Source organism: Polyodon spathula, chromosome 3 (assembly GCF_017654505.1).
Source record: "Polyodon spathula isolate WHYD16114869_AA chromosome 3, ASM1765450v1, whole genome shotgun sequence".
NCBI classification, from domain to species: Eukaryota; Metazoa; Chordata; class Actinopteri; order Acipenseriformes; family Polyodontidae; genus Polyodon; species Polyodon spathula.
Genome location: NC_054536.1, coordinates 21,889,512 through 21,898,631, shown reverse-complemented (window position 1 = coordinate 21,898,631; position 9,120 = coordinate 21,889,512). Strand labels below are relative to the sequence as shown.

At 43.3% G+C, this 9,120-nt stretch overlaps 1 protein-coding gene across 1 annotated transcript in view; it reads left to right on the top strand.

Moving 5' to 3' along the window:
- The first annotated feature begins 4,476 nt into the window (after window positions 1-4,476).
- Window positions 4,477-9,120, top strand: part of LOC121308024 (protein phosphatase 1F-like) — a 4,990-nt gene continuing 346 nt past the window's right edge. Inside the window, exons 1-7 of the mRNA XM_041240333.1 lie at window positions 4,477-4,503; window positions 5,192-5,351; window positions 6,943-7,145; window positions 7,814-8,002; window positions 8,176-8,319; window positions 8,853-8,946; window positions 9,052-9,114. Of these exons, the coding sequence (XP_041096267.1) occupies window positions 4,477-4,503; window positions 5,192-5,351; window positions 6,943-7,145; window positions 7,814-8,002; window positions 8,176-8,319; window positions 8,853-8,946; window positions 9,052-9,114 (880 nt within the window). The remainder of the gene's footprint in view (window positions 4,504-5,191; window positions 5,352-6,942; window positions 7,146-7,813; window positions 8,003-8,175; window positions 8,320-8,852; window positions 8,947-9,051; window positions 9,115-9,120) is intronic.

The window sequence follows — 9,120 nt, the reverse complement described above, 5'->3', positions numbered from 1 at the left end:
ACAACAGACAGCAAAAAGTAAACAAACCAGATTATTTATGCAATTTTAGTGATATCTATGGAAAGTTACCTGGGTCAAAAAACCATTGTGCTGCTTTAGAGCGAGTCAGAGTCTTATGGGACAGAGAAAAAAGCATAAATAGAATGCAGTGTCAACTTTATGTACTATTTATTTCGGGAATGAACAAAACAACGTTTAGCTTGAACTGCTATTTGCCATCCTTTGTTTTGTAGTTCATTCACTGTGGTAAAGTAAGGCCTACACAATGTATTCTTTACTCATGGTATATATTTTTACTTAAACGTGTTACATAGTGTAGCATCTTGCTGTAAAATAAAGGCAAACACGGGCCACGCCCCCTGCCCCTGCTGGTATGCTGCCTCTGCTTGTGCAATGTAACTGTTAACCTGATTTGAGTAACTGGTGTAGTAAGTTGAGGAGAGCATTTTATTTTGACTTTCAAGTTAACGCTTATGTTTAGATAAAAGATAGGTTTTCAAAAAAATATTATGTAAAGTAATATACAAACTGAAGTTCAATTTAGAAGACGAAGATAGTTTTGCTATAACTACTGGGGATCATCTGTTTAACCTAAGAATTAACCAGAAAAATACACACACACACACACACACACACACACACACACACACACAAACAGCATTTGAACATCTACTCATGTTTGTTCAGTTTCTTTGGAAGTGTTCTGTAGCATTCCACACAAAAAGATGTGATCAATAGTGTCCGTCTGTATTAAAATGTGATGAGGTGAATTGATTTTATTGTTTCATGAGCGTTCTACAGAAGACCATGCTTAATACCACAATTGTAATGGTTGCTCAAAAAATAGAAAACTCGATCATGGCATACTAGAGATAGTCTCAACATTGTGATTTCTGGGTGGTTATTGAATGTACAGCAACCACAGGATGCACTAGAGGGCAGTAAAGTAATACAGAAAGATAAAGGAATGTAATGTGTAAATGCTGTGTTGAAAAATATTAACATAATAGAAATTCCAAAGGAGCTTTTTTTTTTTTTTAATTGTCATTTTAATAAATCTAGGGATGTAACAACTTGCACATCACATATTTTAACATAAATCTATGGATGTAACAACTTGCACACATTTATGTAAACATCACATGAAAAAAACTCAGTTACTCACTCAATTATTACTTGTTGATCAAGCACCACAGATGATAATTAAAATACTATAATATTTTAATAACATATTATATATATGATGATATATATAATATATATTGATATATATATATATATATATATATCTATATATATATATATATATATATATAATGTGTGTGTGTGAGACAGCAGATACCGATTTTCAGCATCTATCAATCAGTTTGCTACTTCCCTGCGTCACTACAATGCTCCGTTACACATACAAGATAAGAAACATAAAATAAATCAGATCGAGGCAGCTGATTTCTAGGTGCCGGATTGGGGCACAGGGATGGTGGTCAGGGCTGTGGTTGAAGTGGTCTTGTTGAATACTTTCTTAACTGTTTTGGGGACGGTAACCTCTTCTGGCTCTAGACATGAGGCTGCAGTGGCTCCTTTCCCTCTAGTTCTGGTGGTGACAGCAGCTCCTCCGCTTCTGGCTCTCGGATGGCAACTGTCTCTGGCATCAGCAACTCTGGCTCCGGCATTACCAGCAGCTCCTCTGCCTCAGGGTGCCCAAACTCTTTACATACACCAGTGTGACAAGAGATCAGGGCAGTCTCTCCACTGGTAACCCTGTTGCAACCCCTTAATGTGGTTCCTCTTAAAACAGTTTTTTAGTCTCGCGGTCACGATAGTGGTTTCCCTATCAAGTACAACGTTGGGTAATTACATTACGAAAGGTAGAATATCTTGTCTACCACAAGGTGGAAATCGATGTATAATCATGTACCAATTATTTCTAACGTGCATATATTTCGCGTATCTAATGACGTTTATATATAGGATATATTATATATATATATATATATATATATATATATATATATATTATATATATATATTTTTTTTTTTTTTTTTTTTTTTTTTTTTTTTTTTTTTTTTAATGTTTGTAATTAATCAAATGATTAATGTACATGTTACACACAGTTTTGGCACAAAGACTGTTGCTTGTTATTTCCTGCAGTGGCCTTGTGCCCTGTGAAGTCGGCAGGTCATGTTGGCCCCTTCCAGTGATCAAGCTGCTTAAGTCGGCTGACTTGTGCTCTCCTACAGGCTGCTAATAGCTCCAGCTGCAGTTAAAATAAAATATTTCATTTTTGGAACACCATTATTATTTTTTGAACTGTCTTTATATCATTATTGTTTTCTGTGAGAAAATATTTTCTCTTTTGTGTTTTTTCTGTATTTTTGCACAGAAAGACTCGCACAGCTGGGGGCTCAGCAGTTTTTTGTTGACAAGATAAAATAACTTCATTTTGTGTACGGGTTTATTATTTGGAACTCTGAGGGGTTTCAATCAGGTCTGCTTTCTGTATATAGCTGTAAGCACTGAGGTTCTCTGTGTTCAGTTTTGTTGTTGCTATGCTGTTGTTCAACAGAAACGGCGTCCTCTACTTCTTTTACTAACCCCATAACTCGCTACAATATAATGAAATGTCAGAAGAATCTGCCAGCTTTCTATCTTCATTCACAAACCGGACTAGATCCAATCAATGTGAGCGATACAAATACTTGCAGGCCATTAGGAAAAAATAAAATCAGTAACATAATGGCAACAATTCGTTTAAAAAAAATACTATTTTGTACACTCATTTTATAGCGTTGTTACAATAGATTTGTTGCTGCACAGAACATTTCTGAGAAATTTCAATCAGGTTTCATGCCTTGTCATAGCACCAAGATGACACTGATTCAAGTGGTAAATGATATGTTGTTGACCTCTGACATTGGCTCGCCATCAGTACTTGTTCTACTGGATCCAAGTGCTGCTTTCGACACCATTGATCATTCTGTCTTAATTAATCGCCTTGAACATTTAGTGGGATTGTCAGATACTAACTTGTCCTGGTTCAGATCCTATCTCTAATAGGTTTCAGTTTGTTAAAGTCGAGGAAGAGACCTCTTTTATGTCAAAAGTAACTTGTGGGGTTCCTCAGGGTTCAATTCTTGGCCAATCCTGTTCTCCGTATATATGTTACCTTTGGGAAATATCATTCGTAGACACAGAGTTCATTTTCATTGCTATGCTGATGACACTCAGCTTTACCTGTCTCTCAAACAGGGTGATGTATCTGCTGCTAATATTTTGAATTACACCTGTATCTCAAACAGGGTGCTGTATCTACTGAATATCTGAATACCTGCCTTGGCAACGTGGTCATTCAAAATAACGTAATGCTGCAGTCACTTCCTTTTTGGCCATTGTTCTCTGCCTTCCTGCTTTCCAAACCATTTCCTCTCCCAGCCTCTAAACCAGCAGGATTATGCCAATGGGAGCTCATGCATGACTTCATCTTTGGCTGCTGGGTACTCCCTGCAAACAACTGAAAACAAGAAGGACAGGCATTAAACAAACAGAACAGTAAATGAGGAACGTGTTTGTAAATAACCAGGTTGCAGTGGAGGAGCTGAACAGTGGTGAGAGTGTTAATCAGTGCACAGACTGACAGGGCGTGACCGGCCGTGAGATTGGAGCCCAGTCTGTGTGAAATGAGACAGAGCCACTTAGCAGAGCTGGGAGATGTGCAGGACAAGGAAAGAGGGGGGTGCAGGAATTACATTCCTACACTGTGGACTTCTTCAGATAAGGAGATGTTGGGGGCCCCTGCTCATAAAGCTCGGGAGATATTAACAGAATGTTTTTCTCAAAGCGTGATATTCCTGAAACTATCCTAGACTGTGACTAAGTAACCTAAGATCTGCCTAGAACCGTTTTTAAAAACCAGGCTGTGGCAGGCTGTGTGAGCAGACAGAAAAACTTGACTTATGGGTCAAACCACGACTAAAAAGAGCTTTGGGTGCGTGTGTAGAATGCAGTGAAATCGTGATCTTGTGGAAACATGTTAAAATGTGCTACAGTAAACCCATGTTTTTAAAGGCCACATTGCTTCGATATTTCTTTCACTTAAAAACCAAACAAACAAACAAACCTTGCTTTAGTATTTCAGCCTTTTAAAGGGGACCTCTGGCCATCTGTCCACTTTCCTATTGTGTTCCACCCCCATAATTAGACTGGGTTCTTTGAGTGCATTGTTGGGTGGAGCTCCTTGTTTTCACTGCTTAGTTTATGGCAGTCAGGTGCTCCACCCTCTCGGTGGGAGAGGAGAGCCACTCTGAACCCCAGCGAGGAGTGGGAGGAATGCAGTCACCTCCGGCTTCAGTCTGAGCGGAAGGCATGCAGCGGGAGCCCCTATCGTTAAACAGATTGGTGCAATCTTATTCTGCACCCTGGGTTAGAAGGCAGAGGCACGTCTTTAGAGCAGACAAATAAGAACCACTAGTGGGAGCATGACTCTGCCTAGCTGCAGCTCCGCTGTACCTTGCAGGTGTTCTACCGTTTCAGGGGAGAAAAATAAAAACGTCACTCGTCTTTGATTTCTCTTGGCTGTCGCCACTAATGCAATGTTTTTTTTTAAAGTGAAAATAAATATAAGAAAGACCTGTGCTCTTTCTACATTCTAGAATGTTTCTGTATTTATTGCATTCTGGGTGAACAGAGAATGAAATGTAAATTGAGTTTGTAGCCAGTGTATTATTAGCCTTTGGAAGGTCCACTTATCCTTGCAAGAAACTAAGCTACGATAGAGCAAACTGGGCAGCTGAGATTGAATGAACTTAATGCTGATGATGAAGAATACTCTAAAGGGTCAGCTGTTGTAATGCCTTCTCCCAGCCATGTCCAGTCCCAGTGGGAGCTGCTTCACATTTGGCCTTGGTTTCCTCTGGCTGCCATCTGTCTTCCTGTTTAACATGAAAGGGCTGCTTGAACCAGGAAGGAATGAAAGCCATGCCTTGGGGAGGAAAGTGCTCTCGTTTCCATGTGCCTTCCTGTGCATTGACGACTCCTCAATCTCTAAAGCAAGTTTTCAATCTTCAGTAGTGTACAAATGTATTAAACACCTCAAGATTTGTCATGTATTTTTTTTATATACCTACCTGTATGGAAGCCTCTGGGCGTGAGAATTTCAGTTTGCGGACGGTAATCGTGATGTGGAAGCAATAGGCACTGGTGTGTGAGAAATGTTGTTTTCTCCCTTTCTTTTCCAGAAACGCTCCCCAGCTCCTCAGCGTGGCCCTGACCAGAGCTGCTGTGAGCGAGATCCTGCAGTCCGACCTCTCCGCTTTTCACAAGAAGCAGGACGAGGAGGAGGAGGAGGCTGTCTGTAAGTCCCTGCTTTAACACTTCTGCATTGCGGGGCGCTGGCGGGAACATTTGTTCTCATCAGAGCTACCTCCTCAATTCAGACCAGAATCCAATTTCAAACCCCTGGGGCTCTGCTCAGGTAATAAAACAGCTTCCCAGAGGGCTGGAGCTTCAATGCCACCAATCTGACGTGCTGATTAACAAGTACATTGGAAACCCACAGCATTGGAGTCTGCAGAGAGATGGCGCAGGCAGTGGTTGTTACAAGACTGGCTGGTAATGCTAACGCTGCACAGTCTCTTCCCACACAGATTCTGCACCAGCACAGGCAGCCCATGTGTTTATATATACAGGGCACACAACTGGCACAGCTTCAGGGAATTAACATAGTTAGCCCTTCAGCTCAGACTCCACCTCACCCAGACCCTTTTCCATGACGGAACAAAAAAACGCTGTGTTCCCCGTTTCAGATTGTGCAGAGCAGCCAGTAATGTGCTTTGAGGAAGGCTTGGGAAGTGCTTGTCTTGTCCAGCTCAAGATTTTAGTGCAGAATGTGTTGTCTGGTAAGATTGGCTGCACAGCTCTGCACCATGTGGTGCCCAACACTGTGCACCATGTGGTGCCCAACACTGTGCACCCTGTCCGCTCTTCTCTCTTCTTTTTTTATTTTGCTTGGCTCGGAGCAAGGACGTCATAACCGACAAAAACCTAGTTCTGAGAAATGAGCATTTCAGGTTTTGACGTCCACACCTAAATCAGTCATCAGTTGTTGTGATGTTCTTGCACAGGCCAGTCAGCTTTCAGGATGTGTCATCTCTGCGTCTTTAAGTGCCTGCATTGGAGCCACAGCACGCCTGCCTGGTGGAAATGCAGCACGACAACCATCTTCTCACGCTAGTGACTAATAAGTACAGCAATTATCTTGAGCTTTGCAAAGCTTTTTCAGGGTTATAATCTTCACTCGTGTCATCCCCAGCTGTATTTAGCTCTGGGTGTGGTGCACTTGTCCGCTTCCTGTCTTGTTTTTGGCAGTGGCTGGGATGTAGGTTACTAGCATGCTGTTTGAAACCAACTGTGATACTGTACTGTTGTTTTTTTGTTACTTTTGCTTTACATTGTGACATTTACTGATTCGTAAATAAAAAACCAATGTGAGGACCTCTCTTCATTCTCAGTTCTGTATTTCATTTGAAGAACAGAAACCTATTTGGTATTCAAAGCCTGTGCATTGAGACGCTGTGTGAAGCTGTGTAACACTATTAAAAGGTGTCATTAGTTATTCAAAGCAGCATTCCTCAGTCTGCACAATGGAACATTCTGCTCCCGCTCGTCTGCTGCCACCTGCTGTTTAAACCTGCTATTGCAGAATTTATAAAAGCAAACAGATGATTGAATGAAGGCACTCTAGGCTTGCAATTTTGCAATTATATAAGCTTTTACAAAGCACCAAATAACAACAAACGCAGTCATTAACAACGGCAGTCTTTTGAGAACCCAACCTATCATGTAGACTTCATTAAAGCGATGCACAACAAGGGATATTTCAGGAGCTTGCAGGCTGCTCAGGACCCTGAATTGCACTCAGTGGATGTACCTGCATTGCTTTCCAGTGCTGGAGTCCGATCCCCTGCAGCGGTTCTTCTTCAACAGGCTGCTGGAGCTGTGCTGTACCTGGCTGGAGGAGCCGCCCCCCCTGCAGCCTGGAGCACGGCGCTTCTTGCAGACCTCGGCCCACGCCATCAGAAACACGCGCCGGAAAATGGAGGACCGGCACGTCGCCATTGCAGAGTTCAACCAGCTCTGTGGATTAGAGGTACCTAGCCAAGCCTGCCCCAGTGCGCTGCGCGATGAAGGACCTGGCTCCGCAGTGGTTTATTTGTTTGAGATTTTTCCCTTCCTGAATACACTGATCCCAGTTAGGGCTGCCCCTACCCCATAATGCCGTTCCACTAGCACATGCATTCTCATTCTAATGCATTAACACAAACCGTCTCAAGTGTGGCTCCTGACTGCAGCATTAGAAAGTGGAAGCACAGTAGCTATGTAATATCCTGGAGAAGTGTGTATTCATCAGGCGCTGTGTGCTGTGATCTGTATGTGAACTATTTCATCAAACCTCACAATTCTGCCTAAAGTAGCTCTTTGTTTTTTTAACAGGAGCCCTTTTGCTCTTCTGAACACAGTCATATGTATTTTCCACAGCTTCACCTGTGTGTGTTAGTGCCTCAAACCTCACCTCTTGCTGGCTCTGTTTGTAGTTCATTTCATTGGCATATTCACTTTGTTTCTGTACATATTTTGGGAGTTAAAATCCAGACTCTGTTTTGAGCTAAATTAATTTATATATTTTTTTTAATATGAATTTATAACTGTTGTGGTCACAGACCCCCTCCGCAGTTTCCCCCAGTCCAGTTCTTGCCCTGACCGCGTGCATGCAGTATTTGAGCAGTGTGAGAGCGTACCTGTCCCCTCTCCCCTCAGGACCAGACGGAGCGAGGGTACTTCGCTGTGTTTGACGGTCACGGAGGCGTGGACGCAGCGGTGTACGCAGCGACACACCTCCATATCAACCTTGTCCAGCAGGGGGAGCTCCTGAGCAGCCCCGGAGAGGCCCTGAAGAAGTCCTTCAGGCAGACAGACGACATGTTTCTGCAGAAAGCAAAGAGAGAGGTGCTGGCATCATAGCAACATGTGCTCTTCCTGATCTCTTACAGGGTGATCGCTGTAGCATTCACACTGGCTTACAACAAGTGTTGCATTTTGGAAAACTTTGAGGGGGGGGAGGGTGGGTAACATTGGCCTCTATTCACAACACTAAGGCTGTGCTGTGTTCTGTGTTTCAGCGGCTGCGCAGTGGCAGTACGGGCGTGGCTGCTCTGCTCAGCGGGGATTGGCTGCACATCGCCTGGCTTGGAGACTCTCAGGTCATGCTGGTGAGACAGGGGCAGGTCGTTTCCCTGATGGAGCCTCACAAGCCAGAGCGTGAGGTAGGGAACCCTTCCCCAGCCCTCCCGCTCAGACCATCAGTGTGTGTGTGTGTCGAGGGCATAGATCAATGGAAACGCTGTAGTGTCACAGCAGTAATCGCTATGCATGCTCTTAAAGGCTTAATGGTCCATTACTGTGCTGAGAGTGGTGTGTTTCTTTTAGTTAATTAGGATACACAAAGGTACCAGGAAGTAGTAACAGCTTCTAAACTTTGAGATATCTGCATATTCCAAAGTTGGACCCAGTGATAATATTACCGATGCTAAAAAGGAGGCAAGAAAATAGATTTGAAAAGCTTGGTTAGCGGTGCTTTTAACGACTCATGTCATATGATTGCTAGCAGATTGTTTGTTTTATAGATTTGTGGTTATCAAAACAATGAGATAAAACAATGAAACGGGGCTGGGGGTGGGGGTACCCCATTTCCTAACATTACAGTAGTGTCCCGAAATACTTAGGAAGCACAATTAAAATTCTTTTGGGGCAAACGAAGCTGCAGCAGATCGTTCTTCTAATTGCCTTCTTGCTTCAGGACGAGAAGGAGCGGATTGAGGCTCTGGGGGGCTGCGTTGCATTCATGGGGTGCTGGAGAGTGAACGGCACCATCGCGGTCTCCAGAGCAATCGGTGAGTGCTGGAGTACAGGCGGCTTGCTGCCAAACGTCTGTAATGGCTAACGCCAACGCGCTTTCATTGGAGCGGATCTCTTAACCTGAGCCCTTTGTTTCCCAGGAGACATTGACCAGAAGCCCTACATCTCGGGCGATGCCGACGGCGCCTCCTTCCAGCTCCACGGCTCTG